The 22,439-nt window shown below is 33.2% G+C and overlaps 1 protein-coding gene across 2 annotated transcripts; it reads left to right on the top strand.

Annotated features, from left to right (window-relative positions):
* The first annotated feature begins 1,150 nt into the window (after positions 1-1,150).
* LOC128217861 (uncharacterized) lies at positions 1,151-7,287 on the top strand. 2 transcript variants are annotated; one of them, XM_052925281.1, is made up of 2 exons: positions 1,151-1,378; positions 3,504-7,287. In XM_052925281.1, exon 2 carries the CDS (start codon positions 4,394-4,396, stop codon positions 5,129-5,131), a length of 738 nt encoding a protein of 245 aa, XP_052781241.1. In that variant the 5' UTR covers positions 1,151-1,378; positions 3,504-4,393; the 3' UTR covers positions 5,132-7,287. The 2 variants fall into 2 exon arrangements, with proteins under 2 accessions (XP_052781241.1, XP_052781242.1); XM_052925282.1 differs by lacking the exon at positions 1,151-1,378 and adding an exon at positions 1,471-1,512.
* Positions 7,288-22,439: the final 15,152 nt, after the last annotated feature.

Raw genomic sequence — 22,439 nt, 5'->3', positions numbered from 1 at the left:
AATCATACTGATGAACAATCAGCCATTCACCCATTATCAAATCGTTCCTAAGACATGTATCCTTACAAAACCACACATCATTGGCATATCCCCGTTTGCGGAGATAAAATAACGTAATTAATTGCCAAATGCTTGTCTAGAGGATACATAATCGGGTTGTTATACGATTATAGATTTGAGATTTAAGGTAACTTGTTAAATCTAATGCCATGTTTCAAATTATTGTCCTTATATTAAAACTGGTAAATTTTCGTTCATTTATTTTACCCTAAACAACCAGAATTAAAAGAATATGTTTATGTTTATCGTTAACCAACTCAATTAACAGGGGCGGCTCCAAGAGTCAGAGGGGGTGTAACTTAGGGGCTCAAACTTTTGATATGCGTCCCTCGCTAAGAACCGTATATATATTGCATGAACTATTTGCATGCGGGTTTGGGGTTACTGGTTCAAGATCAGTGTAACAATTTGTAGTCAAAAAAGTGCATTTTGAGCCTGTTTAATCACCACTTTTTTTTCTCTCCCATATTGAAATAAAAAAGTAAACATTGACGATTTTAGAGGGGGCGCGCACAGGGTGCGCCCCCTTTTAAACCGCCAGTAATTAATGCATCTTTGAGGTGGTATTCTTGACTACCGCCATAAAATATCTCTACGGTATGTTTGTGAAAACCTGTCCACTCTTAATATATCATGTCTGTTTTCATGTGCATTGGGTCCTTGTGTTACCATTGACTTGTAAATGGATCATGTAATTAGTTTGTACTTAAAATGAACATTAATATTGAAATCATATCAAATTATTATGGAAACGTTAATATGTAGGGATGCATCTTGTCATTCAGTGCTTAAAAATATACCTATAACTATTTTATCAGCGAAGTTTTTTTTGTAACCAGTATCGAATTCGATAATGTCTGATCAGTGTCATGATTATAAGAAGTATAACATCATTTGTTAATAGTTAATATGCTGCATTTAAAGCCTTTGGATTAAGCTGCTTGTCAATATGTATGAATAAATGGAAATAATTAGTCTGCGGATTTCAATGAAATGACAAAAAATGAAAAATTGGAAAAATTACAGGCAAGCATGATCGCTCTATTCAATATTATTCAGCATTTGATAATGATCATAACCCCTATACGATTTGAAATTGATTATATTCGATAGAAAATTGATTGTATACGAACATTTAGGAATGAAAATGATCGGAGATAGATTGCATATGTTAAATAGGCATCCAAATATTAGTTCGATATTTTATCAACTACAATAGACTTGTTTGACTAATATTTTATGTTCATATAGTGACACGGTTAAAAAATAACAATGTCGGTTTTAAAATCGGATATATAAAAGGGAATAATGAAAACAGGTAGTGGTTTTATATTTAAATTTCTTAATTTGGTAGAGTAATTGTAATTGGGAAAACTAACCTAATAATTATCGTTGACGATATAATTGATAAGCAAATTCAATTTTACGGACTATATATATGTCTTCCAGAACGTATGTATTATTGTATTAATTTGGAAATTTATCTTTGATTGTAAAATTGTGCGCTTAACACTTTCATTACCAGTTACATAGACGAAATATTTGAGCGTTCTTTTCAATAAAAAATGTAATTAATGGTTTAAAGTGTTTTTACCTCACTGTTTAATGTTCATATATAGTATAATAGCATGTATAAGTGCTTGTAGGAACCCTCTTTCATAATTTATTTATATGAGATTTTTTGACGTATAAACGGGTGCAAAGTGGCAGTATAAGTCAGAGATGTTAAAAACATATTTTGGGTGTAGCTATACATAGGGCCGATTGTTCATAACATTGTTAAAGTTAACAACGTTGTTAACTGAATCGTTGTTAACTTTCAAATATGTAATCCTCTAAAAAGTTCATGGACACACATGTAATCTGCAGTACTTGTCACAAATATTGACACAACTGATTCGGCTATGAGCACATGATAAAATGTATCATCTTTAAAAGTTAACAACGATGCCGTTAACAACGTTGTGAACTTTAACAAAGTTCTGAACAATCGGGCCAATGTATGTATTATAGAAGGCATCAAGGACGAGTTCCAACCCGCGCTGAAAAAAACCTGAATTTGTCAAAAAATGTTATCTTTAAACCCGTCATTTTAGAGCTTGCAAGTTTGACAGACAAAAAGAGAATAAATATGTTTCAAATGCATGCACATTTATTACCATGTAGTTAGGCTAACCTTTCACTAATATCGGACGTATCTTCATAATTATTCTGTTAAGAAGAAGTGTGTCGTTATCTATTTATTGCTATGGTCAAACTGTTATAAGTTTTAAGTTTTATTGTAAGCCGACTTCAAATGATATGATTTTACCATAAATCAGTCTGATTTTGTTTTTAAGGTTTCAAAACTCAGTTATGAAATCTACAAGGTTTGTTGAAAAGGGCTTATTTAAACCAATTTATTTGTGTACTCAAACTTGACAATAAATATCTTTATTAAACCTACCATATATGGCTTCTTTTAAACACGTTGTGCAGCGGCTTAAAGAAAATTATGCTGTAATTCAAATCTCTTTAAGAGGCTTTTAAAAACTGATTTCCAACCACCTTAAACCCGAATTAAGATAATGTAGCCCAGTATACAATATACAGTATACGAGTGCCATATTAATCTTTAAGAGCTTATTTGAAATATCAATTGTACACGTTTTTATGGTCAGTTTATTTGTTTGTACTGACAATTTGTTTACATCTACAGAATGTCATAAATAAAAGGTGAAAGGTTATAGAAATTGTGTAGCATTTCCTGATAAAATCAAATGCATTGGCAGTTTAAATTACACTTGCATATGGAAATGAGCGTTTATAGACGATTTAATAACTTTTCAAATATGTACGAAATATTGTCACATTTTACAGTTGTTGGGAAACCATGCGTACTTCAGGTCGTAGGGACAACTCAATGCAATTTGTTTCAGTCTTTATCACTTGCACCGGATTTTCAAACGCAATCATTTTTTTTAAATAAAAAAACCCCTTATAATTCCAAACTAAAAATTACAATACCAAAATTGTGAAAAAAATATTGAAAAGTATTTTTTTTAAATATGCACTTTGTACTGAATAAATATGATTTTTCTTTTAAATGATTGCGTTTAAAAATCCGGTGCCAGTGGTCTTTATTTCTCATACAATCATTTGAATATTAAGTGTATCTTAATTTACATAATCCAAAAATTTATGTAAGCGAAAGAAAATGCCTATTAACATTAAAATAGTTTCCGCGTGCCATTAATAATACAATAGGCATCAATTTTCAGCCGACACATTATCCCAGCAAACAGCAGAACAATACTTTGCAAAATCATTGATTCGGTTTTGCTGAATAATTAACATTGATCGAAACGTTTTTAATCACATCGTTTATTTGAAACCATTTCACTGAAAAGATTGGAAAGTCGATTCCTCAGTGGTTTCATATTCCGTTTTCTATTATTTTTCAGATTCAACCGATAACTCACCTGGGAGCGCTAACAGTGTTCTGAAACAAAATTAGCATCACTGTTTGGATAAAAAACACACATAGATGTATATAAAGATCTGTGAAAGTAATTACAATGCGGTGGGCATCCAGGAGTATGGATATTGTTCTAAAATTATTATAAAACTGTGATTTAGCCTAAACGGAATTGGAACCGAACAAATACTATGAACGAGGTTTTTGGAATTTATCATATTTACCCGTGTTAGAATTGATTCTGTGAACATATTTTGTGTCCGGAACATACCAAATTGAAAGAAAGATCGCTATAATCGAGTGAATTATGAGATTGTTATAATATGAAAATTTGAAATTTTAAGATCAAAAAATTGATTTTGTTGCCAATAATTCAAATGGATTAGTGTCTAAAAATTGATAAGATTTTAACCAGCTATAGGTATTTAAATTTCGAATTGAACGGCTTGGTGTCGGAAACCCTCATCGACAACGTTGATTACAAAAACTGTATTTCAACGGAAATAGCCAAAGAGTGTTTCAGTGTATTGAACAAATATAACAGAAAAGCGTCATAGATCTTCTGTCGTGTGCGTGATTCTAGGAAATTTGCTGTGCAATCATTGACTTTTAGCATTGATTGTTGTTTTATTAGGTAATGAAAAAGGCGAAGATAGGGTGAGAAATTTATTCACAGCAAGATAACAAATCGGAATCGAAGAAAAGCATTTGTAACTTGCCTACGAGACAAATACCCGGAGAATAACAGTTGAATGAACGTTTTGGTTGACAAGGAGAATAATATGCATAAAACACTTATATAAGGAATTGGAAGATAGAGAGGGTATTAAAAGCGTTTTTAATGAAAATTAATTACTAGGAAAAAAAAGTAAAGAGATGGGGCTGGGTACTGAAACCATAACGAAGAAGCGCAAAGTGGTTTACGATGAGTATACGGGAGGATTTTACGCCGAGTCGAAGGTGGAATCAATACAACGTCAGTGTGACTACCGTTTACGTCTTACTGACGTCATGAACAAAGCGGAACACGCTAAGTACCGTTTCGCGTGCAAGCAAGTGGATGCTGAAAAGCAGTTGTTCCTTATGAGAAAGGAGAAGGCTACACATCGTCACAATGAAGCTCTTGTGGACTACAAAGCGCATTTAAATGTTCTTGATAAACTTGCAAAGGAACGGGAAGAGATAACAGCACAAATGAATGATATATATGGAAAATACCCACCAGAAAGTTTAAGAACAAATTTAGAGGAGCAGATATTAATACAAAGGAAAGAAATGTCGCCGATTGTTCAAAGACGTCGAGAAGCTAATAGACTTTTGAACGACCGTAAACCGTTGGAAGAACTTGATAGAACGAAGTCAACGGGTGACATCATGAATGAAATAAAGAACAGGAAAAGTAGAGCGAACAGTCCAGTGAAACGCTTTGCAAAACATTCTCCAACAAACGATGGGCCGAAACAAGTTCCAAAACTGATGCTACCCGCAATTACAGTGGACATAGGCAAATTGAAAAGTAAACGTCAAGCGGACGGGCTACATAGGACTAAGTCAACCAATGATGTCTCAACACTGCCGTCTGTATTTGTTACTGATCCGAGTAGTTTTAAATAGCCAAATAACTTTACCTTATTCGTAAAATGCATTGAATTTAAGACTATGAGTTGTTGGTACAAATGCTTTATAAAATAATGAGTAAAATGCCGTATTTCATTTATAAACGCAATTCTAATTTACTTAGTTAATATGGAATTGTAATTTATTTCTTTTTTTTAAATATTTCTTTAAGCTTTTGATTGTTGCCTATCTGTATTGTTGTTATTTGGTTTTGCGTTTATAGTTTATAAATATTGCAATACATTATAAAATTTCAATTTGTTACATGAATAGATAAGCATTCAAATTGTCTCATTTATATATTATATGTCTTACTGGCTGCAATTATGGTATGGTAACGCATTTTAATTTAGACCGAGATGGTGATTTATTCGTTATTATTTTTAACTACATAAACCACCACAAGCAGAATTAGATCTTTTTTGTTAAATTTATTTTACTTTTAAAATACCTTATAAAATACGTTTACTACATGGGCGCCGCCATTCAACACTATGACGTCACATTTCTCAGATTACGTCAAAAGTATTTTATACTACCTATTTCAGTGTGTGCATACCACGTGATACATTGCGTCATAAATGCTACGTTGGAATGCAATATTTTGATTTGAAAAAATACTTGAAACAAAGATAACTTCACTATTTCTTCACCATTTTAAATGAAACAAAGCGCAGTCTACGCCGCTAACTGAGCCCTGCCTTCGGTCTTTAGCAGAGTTTGATTGTGAGTTTAGTTTCTTTAGGCCACACCAAATTGATATTTCATTCCGCGGATTTACCGCTCCTATTTTTTTGAAAATGTAAAAAAAAAATATTTTTTTTTTGTGCACCCGCACCTCCATTTTGATCGCCAAGCAGATTTTTTTCAGGTAATAATTTATCAAAAGGCTAAAAATAATCAAGTATAATTTTTCTACGCTAGTTTTCGTGTTTTTGTAAAGGGAAGTTACCGATGGGTAGTGTTTTTAGGTTATACACCACCATTGTTATTCCCTATGTAATTCAATGTAAAATTATAATTTTTAGACAACATTTAAAGGCATTTCGTGCGAATGCAGGCTATGATAACCACATATATTCTTAAAGTACAAGCTTTAAATTACCTTTTAAGCCAATAAAAAAGAGGGATCAAGTTATTCCTAAGAAAAATCACTCCACTTGAAAAACAAACTCTAAAAACTGCACCGTACGCCATGACAGATCTTCCAAAATGACCTTTCAACTATAGGGCAGCGGTTTATGCTTTAATCTCTACTCAAAATGATAAATCAAGCAAGAATAGACACTTAAGGTATAAAAGTTTCAGGAATAATGATAGTTTTGATTGACAGTGTATTGAGCATGTGAAAACATGTCTATCATTCATAAGAACATTTTTTTTTATTGAGAATTTTCCACACAACGGAAGTACATATGACGTAATGGTGACTTCATTCCTTTATACTGTATATCGATCGGTTTAGCATGGGTTTCAATAAATTCAATCAAAATGGCCGCTTCCGGTATAAACAATGTGGCTCGAAGTTTGGAAATTAAATCTTATTTTTGACAATAAATATGTTTTAAGCATGCTTGAAGCCATTGTTGATCGTCTCATTCACTAAAGGATCATTATTTAAAGCAATCATTATTCAATAAAGCATGTGTATCTGAGACTGGTAATGATTATATTGCGTAATTAGTGACTCGTTTTGAATGGAAATCGGAATGATCAACTTAGTACTATTTTATTCAAGTCATAATACATGGGACCAAAATTTTACCTCGTTACGACGATGCTGAAGATGTCACAGGTCAACTTTACTGGAACATGAGTCATTAATTGGTCCAAATTGATGTATCAATCTTATTTTTGATCAAATTCTGACAAAACAACAGTTATGAACAAATATCGTTTCACTAATAGCGATATAAACACTGGTCTGGATATACCTCAACATAAGTAAGCCTAAGTTTATCACCTTATATTTTGTTTGTATTTGCAACATAATCCGGGATTGTAATGCACCAATTGTAACCACTGCCCCGCCAACCCCTCGCCCTTGTTCCAGGGGTATACGGGGGACAGCAGAGGCAATGGGCTGTGTTTTTACCTTTCAGGTGGCCCCGCAGTGCCTAGTGAATGTGGTTTTGTCTTCATATTGAAAATAGTCGGGAATGGGCCTCACATAGGTATTCGTGGTTGCGGGGCCATTTGGCAGGGATTTTACCAGCAGTGTGTCCCTGCAGGTCGTGTATTTTACCCGGGTTTTGAGAGACTGGAGGGGGGGGGCGTATACAATTGGCTGGTGCATAAAAACATCTAAATAACCAAAAAAGTACTCTGAAAATACCCTTGTTCTTTTTGTTTTAATAAGCACATGTCATTGCATTTCCTGTGATAATATAAACAAAATTTAGTCTATGTTATATGGAGTCTAATGTTTGATGATGCCAGTAAGTGATCATTTTTTACAAATCCAAATTCAATCCTAAGTTATGTCTAAATACAGTTGCATATCATGTTAAACTGATTCAGGTAGATTTATATAAGTTGTTTCAAACTTTTTACTAAAAGCAGGGCTATTTATTATTATGAATGATCGTCATATTAAAGTATGTATTAATTATATAAGAAATTAGATTTATCCATATAATGTTTGTACTAAACACGGATGAATAAATAGTATGATTCCGACATTTTCCCAATGTCCATTAGAGGTTAAGTTCAAGATGGCATTAAAATGGGTTTAAGGGCAATTATTTTGAACAATCGTTCTTATTTTTATTGAATATAAGGAAAAATATATTTTTCGCTCTTCGCTCGCTTCGCTTTTTATGAAAACTGACAAAAAAATTTTATTTTTTTTCGCTCGCTTGCTCCATTTTTTTTGGGCAAAAATCCGAGGAACTAAACATTAATTTTGTGTGGCCTTAAACACTTTTTTACAATACGGCTGCTTGACGGAGCACTGTCAAAACATGATTTTGGAAACAGGTTTGTCGAAGTATTTGATGAAACTTATGACTTTATCAGATTTCAGTAATAAACAAATGTGGGTCTCTTTGAGTGGCATAGACTGCCCTTTGTTTCATTTAAAATTGTGTTGTATAAAAAAAGTTATCTTTGATTTAAGTCTTCATTTTAAGCAAAATGTTGCCTACCGACGTAGCATATATGACGTCATTGATCACGTGGAATACACACACTGTATTTCTGCTTGTATCCCTAGAAGTATGTATACACTTTTGAACTGTAAAATCTTTTCTAGGTTATAAACTACTCATACTTTTCTTGCACGTATAAAAATTAAATTATGTTTTCAGTTAAAAGGATGTTCTAACTTCTATAGACGTTAATGGTGTTGTTGCTAAAACTGTTCGGAAGTTTTTTAAAGGGTCAGTTTTAATTTGATATATATAGCGTTGAAAAGAGTGATTTCTGTAAGATTTGTGACGTAGAAAAGGATATTTTCCAGACTTCAGTATCTGTGTCATTGACAAAAAAAATCACCAGACTATGCGCGGTTTTGAAAATGATACATTTAATGCTGTCCATAACTTTGAAAACGATAGACTCCCACCAAGTTTCATGGCGTTGGGAATGATGTTGTTAAAACACGTTAGTGATTTATGAACCGCGTTGTGAAATTGTTTTCTAGGTAACATGTATTCTTGGCGTTGATAACTTTGGTTATAGACGTTGTTTTTCCGGAATGGAACATTTTGAAGACGATAATGATAATCAAGATGGCGTTGAATATACTTATGGTGTTACTAGTCACAACATCCCTTCTATACGAGTATTGCCTTGGAAAATATAATTTTTTTTAAACAGGTGAAACGAGTTAACGATTAGTTGACTTAATTTGTAATATGAAATCAATACTGATATCGGAATAACAAAATCATATTTCGTTATCTTTTTTTTGCTTATTAGCTTATAGATCGTTTACAAGCGTTTGATAGATATCGTCTATACAAAATACAATTTTTTTATACGGTCAAATTTGGCATACATCTTGTACATCTAGAATGTATTTACCGAACATGGGAATAAAAATAAAATCATACAATTAGACTGCAATTCAAATACAAACCACCTATCTCATCTTATTGTATATCTTATCTTTCAAAACAATGATCTTACATTATTACAAACTTTGATAACATATCAAGGGTCATTGAAGAAGAATGACAGTATTAACACGAGCTAAACAAGTATATCATATTGTTTGTTATATTTACATAACATTCAAACAAACATGTCATATTTGAGATAGCGACTTTTAGATTTGGCTTAGCTCTCATGTAACCTGAATCATGTAACCTTTTAATGGGCTGTTTAACTAAATAAACAAAAATGTCGAAGACTGTTCTAACATAGTATGTTTTGGTGATTACGCAAAAATGCCAAACAAATTTTATCGAAAATTCTTCATAATATCTGATATGTGTTTCCATATTTTGGAATTTTAAAGTTCACCAATTCTTCTTCTCCTTCTAATTATAAGTCAAAGCGTTTAACACGGGCATAAATAGTAATGAACACTGCCAGCAATGTTCATTACTATTGGAGATCCACACCCGTCATGCACGTAATCTTTGAAGCATTTTTTTACCTCAGTTGTACGGATTACAGTACCTACGTTGGCTTTTTTTCCTGCTTCAGACTCCTGCATGCTTACATATACTACTTCACACTTCATTTACCCGTAATAATGCGATATAATTACATTATCACAACATATACAGTGGCCTTGGGATGGCCGAATACAGCCCTATCCACCAAGTCCTTTACGTGTATATTTTATAATCATAACCCCAATGTGTTTCCAGCATTTCCCTTTTTGGCCACACAAGAGTACTATACCAGCACATTTTTTTTCTAAGACATGCAGATGACCACATGCATCGGGGATCTCCATCCTTGAAATTCAGAACATAACTTAAATATACGGGTTTTGCTAAACAAGTTGTGCATACGGTTTATCGATTTGCATATTATAAGCTTGCATTATTTATGTTTAAATCTTGTTTAATAACTGTTTTAGATTCGTTTGTGGGCTAGGAGCCTTAAAATTCACTAATAAAGCAATTTCATTAACGTAAATGATCATTTATTACTTTAACACAATTACAACCTTCAATTATGAAAAGATATATTTAAATAATTATATCAAAACGTTGTGGTTACATAAATTTTCTACAATTATAGCCATTGTCCTACATTTCTTTATCATTTATAAATAGCACAATGATTTAGTCTTCCTGTTTTTAGATTTCTTTTTTATATCAGTGGTGAACTTCACGTGTGTGAGAGAGTTATGTCAGATAAAAATATAAACAATAAAGAGAATTAATTATAATAAGGTATAAGATTCTAAATATGTGTATGAGTTTTAATTGTTCTATAATTTAAAAAACAATGCGCGCACTATTTTAATTTATTGGTAAAAATAGAAAGTGATATATCACAGAACTCTGACAATAATGTTGAAACAATTAATTAATACTAAATCTCCTTCCTAACAATGTTTAGAATATAACCTACATTTCAAGCCAATGAAATTGCAGATATGCGACCATTAAGCACTAGACTCAATCATTAAGAATTTCACCTTTCGCGGGTGTTTAAAGGTCCGCCTACTGCCACTCGACCAGTACACACTCCCTGCGTCAGATTTTGCGTTGTCAATGTATCAGCCAATGGGGTTGTATTCTAAGTCGGTTAGATACTTAATGAATCATAAATCTTGTGTCGCTGAAAAGGATATTTCCTGACAATTTGGGACGTTGAAAATGATATTCTCCGGACTATTTGTACCTTTGAGAATGATATTTCCCGACTATTTGTGCCGTTGAAAATGATATTACCGGACCATTTATACCGTTGAAAATGATATTACCGGACCATTTATACCGTTGCAAATGATATTACCGGACCATTTATACCGTTGAAAATGATATTACCGGACCATTTATACCGTTGAAAATGATATTACCGGACCATTTATACCGTTGAAAATGATATTACCGGACCATTTATACCGTTGAAAATGATATTACCGGACCATTTATACCGTCGAAAATGATATTACCGGACCATTTATGCCGTCGAAAATGATATTACCGAACTATTTATGCCGTTGAAAATGATATTTCCCGACTATTTGTGCCGTTGAAAATGATATTACCGGACTATTTATGCCGTTGAAAATGATATTACCGGACTATTTATGCCGTTGAAAATGATATTACCGGACCATTTATACCGTTGAAAATGATATTACCGGACCATTTATACCGTTGAAAATGATATTACCGGACCATTTATACCGTTGAAAATGATATTACCGGACCATTTATACCGTTGAAAATGATATTACCCGACCATTTATACCGTCGAAAATAATATTACCGGACTATTTATGCCGTTGAGAATGATATTTCCGGACTATTTATACCATCGAAAATGATATTACCGGACTATTTATGCCGTTGAGAATGATATTTACGGACTATTTATACCGTCGAAAATGATATTACCGGACTATTTATGCTGTTTAAAAATGGTATTCTCCACACTTTTTTGCCGTTGAAAAGGATATTCTTCAAACTACTTTGTGCCGTTGATGATGATATTCTCCAGAGTCCGACTGTTTGTGCCGTTGAAAAAAGTTATCCTTCAGACTATTTGTACCGTTGAAAAAGGACATTCTCCAGACTAAGTGCCATTGAAAAGGACATTAATATGATTATATGTGGCGTATGTCCATAATGTTGAAAACGATATGCGTCCATCCCGTTCGATGGCGTTGGGAAGGTTGTATTTAAACCGTATTAACTATTTTAGTTCGTGCTGAGCTAAGTTATCTGAAGCTGTATCTGTAGCGTTGATAATTGTGTTAACTGACGATTTAATTTTGGAATGGTATATGTTCTAGATTTTTGTTTGGCTTTTGGCGTTGAAGGTACTATATTGTTGATTGTTATAGCGTTTCTTCTATACGTTAAACCCAATTTACGAGTCAACTAGTATGATCCCTGAATAATGCAATATCATTTTTTTATTAATACCAAAACATCAAACTGATATTTCGCTAACCATTTTTGTTTATCAAATAATTTTGCATGTGCTTTCAAATCATTTACTACAAACAATTCAAATAGAATACCGTATATACAAAATACAATACTAATTTATTGCCAAATTTGATATATTATTAGAATGTAATAAACGAAAAAGGCATAAAAAATAAAATCATACACTTAGACTGCAATTCAAATACAAAACATCTATCTCATCTTATTATATATCTTATCTTTCCCAACAATGATCTTACATTATTACAAAATTTTGATAACATTTCAAGGGTCATTGAAGTAGAATGACAGTATTCAAACGATCTGAACATATCTGTCATATTGACTGATATATTGACATAACATACAAACAAACATATCGTATTTGAGATAGCGACTTTAAGATTTGGCTTAATTCGACTATAAAATGGATCGTCAATTTTAATGGATTGTTTTGTTTAACTTACACTCGGTGCTTTTTAGAAAACAATTGACTTTAACGGTGATCACTTTCCGGTTATAATCGATGGCATATTTCAGCATTGTCTGCCAAAGTTCCAGCTTTTATCTTAATTTTAAAAGGGTTCTAAAAATGAAAGTTGACTAGTAAACTCCGACTTCTACGCTTTACCACGCTTTGTAAAGGTCGGCTGTGTGGCCTCTTGAATGTTAACAAAATCTCGGCAAATTTGCATTATTTTTAAGTGAAATAGCATGGCAAGATGCGTATGACAATAGATGAACATGTAATCAAACATTATTTTATTGCCTTTTTATAGAAGAACAGTATTGTTTTGAATTTATACACTAATGTAGTAATGAAAAATTCTACGCCATATATTGATTTCATTTGTATGTTATTCATTTCATAACTTCATTGCAAAGTAAACATATTTTGCAAGATGGTTAACATGTTTCATGTATATCAAACCATATTACTTTAAAAGGCGGAATATGTTTAAATTTATTGAGTTGATGACCTCTCAAAAAGCTGCTGTTAATAGAAAAATTAATGTGTGCATGTGTAAAAAGCGTTTGAAATACGAAAGACTTGTCATACATATAACGAGTAAAAAACATATCCATTTTTCGCTGTTAATACATCCTGTCTTACGACATATGACTTATTTGTATAACAATGTACCTGTTATTATGCGTATACTCATGGACATATTGTCTAATGTAATATGAAATAAATTGCATACAACTGCTTGTTTCCGATTTTCTGTTGGACATAGTATGTCTACAGTGGGCATGTCGACAAGAACTAGAACTCATGAATACCATCTCTTGGGCCAAGTTTCATTTAGATAGTGATGGAAATGTGGTCTCTACATTGTAACAATACTGTTTTACAGTTCATCAAGTCAAACTTAATTTTGCATATAGAGTTATAGCGATAACTTCAATTCATGAATTTTAAATTCATCTAAAACTTATTTTAAATCACATTTTGTATAAAACGTTTTTAAACATTTGACCTACTGACATAGTTTTTACTGGAAATGGCCGGCACTCAAAAGTAAACCTCGGTTGAATGAAGCGTTCTGACGTTCTGGCCAAGGTTCGTGGCATTTGTAGTACAAGTGACATCTATATTTTTAAGACTTGACCTTTCAACTGCCCCTTGATGGCATGAATAAATTGATAAATTGTCATGAGTATTTGGTAAAAATGTAGCATCTAGAGTATAAATTAGGCCTTACATTGAACCAAGAGACCGTCTTCTAACCCGACATGACCGTATTTAACATTTTCCTCCAATGACATTAAGTTTTGTTTCATCAATAGATTTGGCATCTAAATGCAAACCATCTTGTGTCTATTCCCTTAAAGGTGTAAAATAATAATTTAATAATTTAAATAATGGCATATTTCCAATAGACAAAAACACAATCTGTTCACATTAAATTTATTATGTGATTTCGTTTTATTATCAAAATGTTAGTAAAGAAAATGATTTTAAAAGTACGAGTAGATACAATATATCTACAACCTAAACACCCAAACTACCATATATCATGTCATGATATGCATTAACAATGTTATATAGATAATTTAACAGATGTAAATTCTTATTAACGCTCATTAACAAAGTAATATGTTCAGGAAAGCTTAATAAAATTGGCCCCACCAGTATTCAAAATTAAAACTTGATTATTTTTTCAATGTAATGCTTAGTAATAACATAAAATGCAAATTTGAATACTATTGTGTTCTCTTTCATTAAACATATTTTTTAGAACTTATGAGGTGAAAAACTGAGGACAAAAATCACCAAATTCGCAATCCTGAGGATTAAGTTTCAGTATGATTGATTCAAGCTAAACACAGGGTTACGGAACTAATACACCTGTTTCAAAGCATCTCTTATGTATGTTTTACCAATGGCAATTGACTTATAAACATCCCAATGTCAATTATAATAGATACACTGTTTAGAAAATAAATGTTAACTAAAAAAGGAACAAAAGGTTACAGAATTAGTGCTTAAGAAATTAATCAATTTTCAACAGAAAATCACCATCACCTTGAACTTTAACCCATATTTACACTTAAATCAATTGTTGTCATTTACTGACCATAAACAATGTGAATACCACTTTCAGGAGGATATACGAAATTGTTTAAAAGTTATAGATCGGAAACAAAAGCGGCAGTAAATTTTCCCTTAAATATCACCTTGACCTTTGACCTATGGACCCCAAACCATTAGGGGTTATGTACCATAAACAATATGCATACACGGCTTGAAGAACGTAGTCTCTCTTTTTCAAAGGATATCAATTGGAAAACGAAAGTGTGGCACCGATGTCAATGTCAAAGCAATTTCGATGTGTCTGCAATGCTCCGCTTAAAATTGAGTTAGTAAGAGATATTCCTAAAAAATAAATAAAAGCAGAGGATCTTAATGCATTCGTGTTCACAGTTGGTCAAGACAAATAAGAACCAGAATTATTGAAATTGCTAAGACTCCCATAATTTGGGTATTTGTCATAGCACACACATGTTCTGGGTTACATAATTACTTGATAGAAAATACTTTCTGGACAGTTAAAAGGACCCTTGAATTATTATTATATCAAGACTATTAATCGCGTTTTCAGGGTATAATATAATATGTTTGCTGGTCATCCGTAGAGGTGGTATAAAATCTAGGTATTTGGTGGCGTTTAAATAATATGCTTTCTAGAAGAACTGTTGCATTTAAATCGACTTGTTTACTCGAGTAATTTTGCGTAAGAGATTGTAACGTGCTATGGAAGATTGGTTGCCTTGAAAATGCTGGGCTTTTTAAAATTCTTACTTGGCGTTGAAGTGATATATTTTCGAAACAGCTAATGGCGTTAGAAACTATTATGATGGTCTTTGAAGTAAATACTTCAGACGTCCACTTGCTACGTACAACAACATTGACATAGTATTTATCAGTCTCCGTATCATAAGACATGTCCTTAGTTCATTCAGGCCAGAACGTCCAAGCATAACCCCTTTTGGCTTGACATTAAAGTGACACTCTTATTCAAAATGAACACATACACATGCATATCTCGATTGTAACCGTGTATTTAATAGCTGACCACGCAAAAAAATTAAATGATTGATGAATGCGAAAAGATTTACTGTGATCTACTAATGACTCATAAGGTAGAAATAACGTGTTTTCTGCACCTTTTTCACATTAAACTCGGTATCCTTCATAAGAACCATACATTTGTGGTATATTAAAACATTTATATCAATTGTGGTAAATCTTATTTGGGAGTAAGAGTGCATCTTTAAGACAAGCAGATGAGCACATGTAGTACGGATCTCCAGGATCGATGTACAACCCATTACTTATACTTTTATACAGGTTTCATTGAACGGGGTGTGTTAAGTTAATCAATTTGCATATTAAACGTTATTACTGAATTGATGTCTTATTTCTTAATTGTCGACTAAGTTTAGTTTTATATTCTGTTAAGGCCTACCGATACATTCAAAATGTAATTTTGCATTGGTATATTATCATTTATTAGTCATAGAAAAATCAGAAACTTTGAAATTTGAAGCATATGTTTAAAACGCAATATCTAGACATACTATATAATTCAATATACCAAAATAGCATTAATGTGCTATTTCTTCATACATAGAACAATGACTGCGTAGCTTTACATATTGATAACACTTCAAAAACGTAATATGAATACATCAAGTCTTAAATATAAATGATTTTATATTTTTCATAAATAGTTTAACAAGATCCAATTCGACTGCAATAATAAAGGACATGTTGTGACATGCGAGACTTTAATGTATAAGTAGTCACGTGTGGAGTTATATGATTTCTAGACGGTATATGCAAGGCAGTGAACAAAAATGGTTTCTTGGCTCCCATAAACCGTATCCCATTGGCAGCTTTATTATTTTTGTACAAGATGTATGCTTGTGTATCGATGCGCCCCTTTATTACAAAGCGGTAACAATCATTTCAATATGAAACCACATTTTTAAAGCAATCAGAAATAATTGTACTCAAATAACACATATAAAGTATACTCGTGTCAATTCAAGAATGTTGTACGTACCTGAAAAAAGTTATTCGTTACGATATATGAACATATTATTAGTGTATATATTGTTTACAGAGACACTGTATACTGCTATTATAAAACAAATAAAATATTTGGTGCATATACTTTGTCAATTGCAATTCTTGAATTAGCGAATAATATGTCTCTGAAAACACAACATTATAATCGTTTCGAAAGATATTGAACGTCTTGAATCTTGTAAATATTCCTTTGAAGAATGTCGTGCCTAACTCGTGGGCACGGATTTTTCATCCAAGAGTAATGAACCTTTCGGAATGTTGAAATGCATATTATATAATTGCTTAAGCATATTTCTTTCAAAACATGATTGATTCCAGAGCATGAACCCAAAAGGCGTATAAGCAGTGGTTTAAAGAGGAGAATAATGAATAATTCCTAAACACGTACGAAACATCCGTTGAAAACGGTAATGAACATATGTCCCTAATTATCAACATTCATAGAGCAAAAGACACACCAAAGGTTATTTAAAACGATATAACCAGAGTAAGATAGAAGTGGCAACAATGATGTAAAATCAAACACAAGTCGCTATAAGGGTGTCCCTGCAGACGACCGTGGCGGAATGGTGATTAGATAGAGTAAATGGCAATCTCATAGGAGATGTAGAAAACGACGAAGAATATCAAGGTCTTAAATGGAATTATACAATTTTGAAACGCAAGTATCGTTGCACATTAAATGCAATGCAAAGGGTTAAAGGAAAACCATGAGAAAGTCTAAGTACTCGAAAACCAAAACCTGTGGGACTGAAGCAGCTCGCCCCATATTTTTTACATTGCGAAATGATCTGTTTTTCAGCACGTTAAACACAATTTTAGTCGAAATATTCCGCAAAACCTAGATATAATGAAACAGAACAGAGAATTAAGCAGTTTTGGTCGGAATTCGGTATGTGCAGAACTACAATGGCAAACGTTAGTAGAAAAAAAACGTTCATATTGCGAACATCGTTCTTAATAGACACGTACCTGATAAAAACAAAACTAATTCCTTCAAAGACATTGAATCATCAGAACATGCCTGGAAAGAATAGCCCTACGATAAATCCAATAAATGAGGTGTCATTGGAGTACCAAACAATTCTCAGTGAAAACCCTGGATTTGTATTGCTGTATACATCTTTCGTTCGTACACACCTTTACATTGTACCGATTTTGCGAGGTGGACTATGTTTGCTGGAAGAGGTTTAGCGTTTTGCAGCAATACATATGAGTTCGTGTTGATTTCGGAATGTGAGATGAAATGGACCAAACAACATACGCTCAAGTGTCGCAATATTCTGAAAATTATTCACGAATGAAAGTTTATCTGAAATCATTGAGCAATCGAAGTGTGTGTATAGTCGAACATAAATTGATCAGCTGAAAATACATTCTAAACTCCTCGGCCAGTTTCAATTGAAAACAACCTCGGGTGTTTATGGACGGTCTTCAATGTCAGGAATATGTACCTCTTTACGCTGCGAGTAGATCGCGTAAGTATTTCAATTAAGCAGGTACTTATTGATTTAACTCTTGGGAATCTTAATTATTCTTCCAAAGAACGCTGGCAATCGATTGAAACTTAGATGATATAAGTACACGTTAAAACACAAAAATTAACTAATAGTAAATTATACTTTAAAAAATCACGATCTTTTTTCACAAATGTACCGGCATATATCCGAGTCTTTTTATAGAAAATGGCCGAGGAGTTCCGAATGCTGAAAGTAATCTTATTGTATGAGGTGTTTAATCTGAGGCATAAAATGTTGTCGTTATGACCGGCATTTTCCTGTGCGATAAATCCCTTAGGTGGACATTTACTTCCATTGAATATAAAACAATGCTGTTCGAATCGCTATGAATTTGTGTATTAAATAATTCACGATGTCGCGTTAAACCATTAGGAAAGCAATTTAAAGACATAAACCTGCAACTGAATGTAGTGCACGTGCATAATGATAATTGGTGGATGACTTATGTGCATACGAGTAATCAATTAATTTTAATGCAACGTTTAAATAGCTATGTCTTTGTATAAAGGCAGTATTACTTTACTTTTGATATGCAATAGAGAAATATTACTGTAGGAAATCTATAACTTTCTTACCTGGAATTTAAAGATTGTTTTGTCGGTACATGGTTCGTTTTAATCTAATAAAATAAATTTGCTCATTTTACTAAAGTTCTTAATAATTACATTTTTAACGAACTTCAAAACAAATTAAGACGTGAACAGTAAGAAAAATGAGCGCGATGTTCATCAAAAGGTGCCAAGGTCGGCCAACTGCATGCTAGCAGGAAAGCGCTTGTGAAACCTGCTCCATGTAAACCAAACAGTGCGCCGAAGGTGTGCCAGTTTGTTCCCCGCGATAGTGATGCCATCAACTTACCAGCGTTTGGACAGACTGTAAGTAAGCTTCGTTTTCCTTAAATATCAATTTGATAATGTAATGTTGACCTATTTCAGACCATTTTAAAAACCAGTTTGTGTTAAAACACATCAAGCAATGAAATCACCAGTTGATCTAAAACAAATTGTGTAAAAATCATCAGCACACAAAGCGCTCGCGATGATGGGCGACGGGGTTTAAATTCCGCTTTAAAGTTGTCCGAGAAAATATACTGTATTTATGTCAATATCAGAGAAAGGTATCATTATATTACACCAGAAATCATCATTTCAGACAAAACTAGCCCATCATCATGCTTCGGTTTCGGGAGAGGTCGAACATCAAAACGGTCCTGAACAATACTCAATGCGTTATTTGTATAACACCGAATTTAGCAAATGTGTTTTGCAGATAAATGGCCAAACATATTCAGCCGTATGGAGAATTGAGACAGCCGGCTTCGACAAGCATCTTCCTGCGTTAGTCATGCAGATGCAAAACAAAATTGTCTAGCTCTTTAATTCATATAAAGTATAGATATATGTCCTTGTATTGCCTAGATTTGGCAACAGATGTATCATTATTTATTAGATAACCAAGGTCCTTCTTGTACTATATACAAATACATTTTAACTAATGGATCAAAAACAAAGCAGGTTATGTAAATGTTATGTGCATCAATTTGAGGACTTTAAGCTTACTAAAATTAATTAAGCTCCGAACCCATATAATTATACGTTTTGAGTATAAAAACAGAGCGCAACATAATTAAACTACTTTATGTTATTTACAATAACTGAAATTAAATATTGATTTCCAATGTACAATCTTGTTTAAAATATAAATGTATATTATATTCAATTTACACAGGGCAAAGCACCGAACTCCAAATGTGCCTCAATTCAGCATAATGCGACTCTCGCTAGCAGTAAACACGCTGTCATGGACTTTGGTATCGTATTTACTGTATAATAATTCATTTAGTTCGATATGGCAGTTGTATCCTTATATTGATCTTTGACCTTTGAAAACGTTTCCTTCTAAGAAATTGAAATGTCGTGGCCTTTTATTGAGAGTTGTCAAGTTTTAGTAGAAGGTGGCCTTAGTGGATACAAGATATGCGTCTTCTGGTATGACAGGTTGGTTTATGTAAAATAACACCATGAACTGATGAAAATATTTGCTAATGAAAACATAAATTTAAACTAAAACATGAAAAACATAGGCCAAAAATTCATTCCGTTAATTAAGTATTTGAAGTATTTGAACAAAGAATGTCTTAATATCCTAACAGACGTCGATATGCCACATGTCGCCTTCAAACCAGTCCGCATCTGGATCGTGTCGAACAACCCAGACAAATACTTCTTCGAGTTCGGCTGTATGAATAGAAACAACGTGATCAATGGCGTGTGTTATGACAGGTGGGCAACAAATATCATGCTACGCGACGGAAATCTCGATAATCCACCCATGCATGACATTGTGAATGAACTGTGGCAGACGTTCGAGCTCAAATTGGATGACCCACGGAATATCTTCCTCAGGATTGGATACGGTATTTTTGTTTTCATTGGACAAGTGATTGGTGCGTGTTTTTCTTATGAGATAATTTAACTGACTCTTTTGGGGTATTAATCACAAACAGTAAATGAAAAGTCCATGATTCACGTCAACATTTTGGAAGCTTTCATGTTTTGGAGTTCATTTTAGAGAAACCATAGCTCTTGCTCATAGCTCTTATTTCAAGATATTAATCATCAGCACAAATCGATTATTATATAATACTGATGTCAAGTATCAGTGCTGAGCAAATGTTCATATTATGGGCATGTTTTTTCAGAGTGCCCAGGGACGTTTTGCCGTTCTGAGCAAGATCTGTCAACCCTTTCTCGTACATTTGTTCATGAGTCATACCAGACAATGTCGAAGGCTCCTTAAGAGTTTCATATCTAATTGAGCTACAATAGGAGTCGTCGATTGGTCTAAGTCAACTTACAACTAAGACATGTCTTGACCGTGACTATGACCAACTGACCCTAACAAGTAAGTGACATCTTATGGCCAGGGGAAAGCTACCGCCGGCAGAGTCCTAGGTCAAACCGTTCTCGAGTTATTGCGCGGATAAGATTTTCCAAAGACTATTGACCGCGACTCTTACATACTGACTTCAATTATAATACAGGCAAGGAACAACACATCCAACAATTATAATTGTCCGATTTGAACGCATATCCGAAATATTCTCAACTAAGGCCGGAGTTTTTAATTCTACAGTTTCACAGAGCAAAGTAGCAAGGACTTAAAGCTCATGATTACAATATTGCTAACACTCTTTAATCCACATTGTATTCTTTATAAAACAATTTATTACCATTTGACAACACAAACAAGAACATGGAAGAATATCACATAACTCCACAAACAGCACAGTGCATACATAATATATATTTAAAAAAAAAGGTATGTTTATCACGGATTGTTAAATACCGCCTTGGAACGGTCAATAAAATGTAAATCTTAAGGTCACCACGACATTGACCAACTGACCTCAAAAGGAAAAATGCGTTACCTGCTTGTCATGACGAACCTGCCTTCGAAGTTAAAAACCCCATGCCTAAGCGTTCTTTAGACATAGATTAAAAACTGTGGGGTTGGACGGATGCAGGGACAGAAGATCAGATAACCACCCTGTAGGGCATAGAACATCCCGGGCATTGATCAATTAAGAAAATGACACACCACTGAGTAATGAGCCACCGAAAGTGTATAATGTCCAGCCCAACTGCGTCGAAATGAATTTTGTTAAAAATACTCTGTCGAAAAGCAAACATTTTGCTTCGAATAAAGACTTAAAACAAGAGAATATTTCTTTTTTTTAAATGAAACAAAGGGCAGTCCATGCAGAGCACCGCCTTCGTTTTATTATCGGAGTTCGAATAGGTAATTATTGGCCTCAAACACTTGGATAAACCTGTTTCCTAAATTAATTTCTGGGCAGTACTCCATCAGGCAACGGTTTTGTGAACAGGTTTGTCGAAGTATTGTAAGAAATTTAACTCTTAAACATAATTTAGTAAAAGGCCGAAGGTATGGCTATATAAGAGCGTAGATCGCGCTATATTTCATATAAAATGGTGAATAAATACTAAAGTAAGCTTTGTTTAAAGTTTATGTTTAAAGTTCCACAGGGACTGCCTCAGTTATTTTAGTTTTTTGTAGACTTTCACTTTGCTGGCAATTCGGCTAACTCACTGACA

This window comes from Mya arenaria, chromosome 14, assembly GCF_026914265.1.
Source record: "Mya arenaria isolate MELC-2E11 chromosome 14, ASM2691426v1".
NCBI classification, from domain to species: domain Eukaryota; kingdom Metazoa; phylum Mollusca; class Bivalvia; order Myida; family Myidae; genus Mya; species Mya arenaria.
Note: the sequence above shows the minus strand (reverse complement) of the source record. Positions and strands in the feature narration are given on the sequence as shown.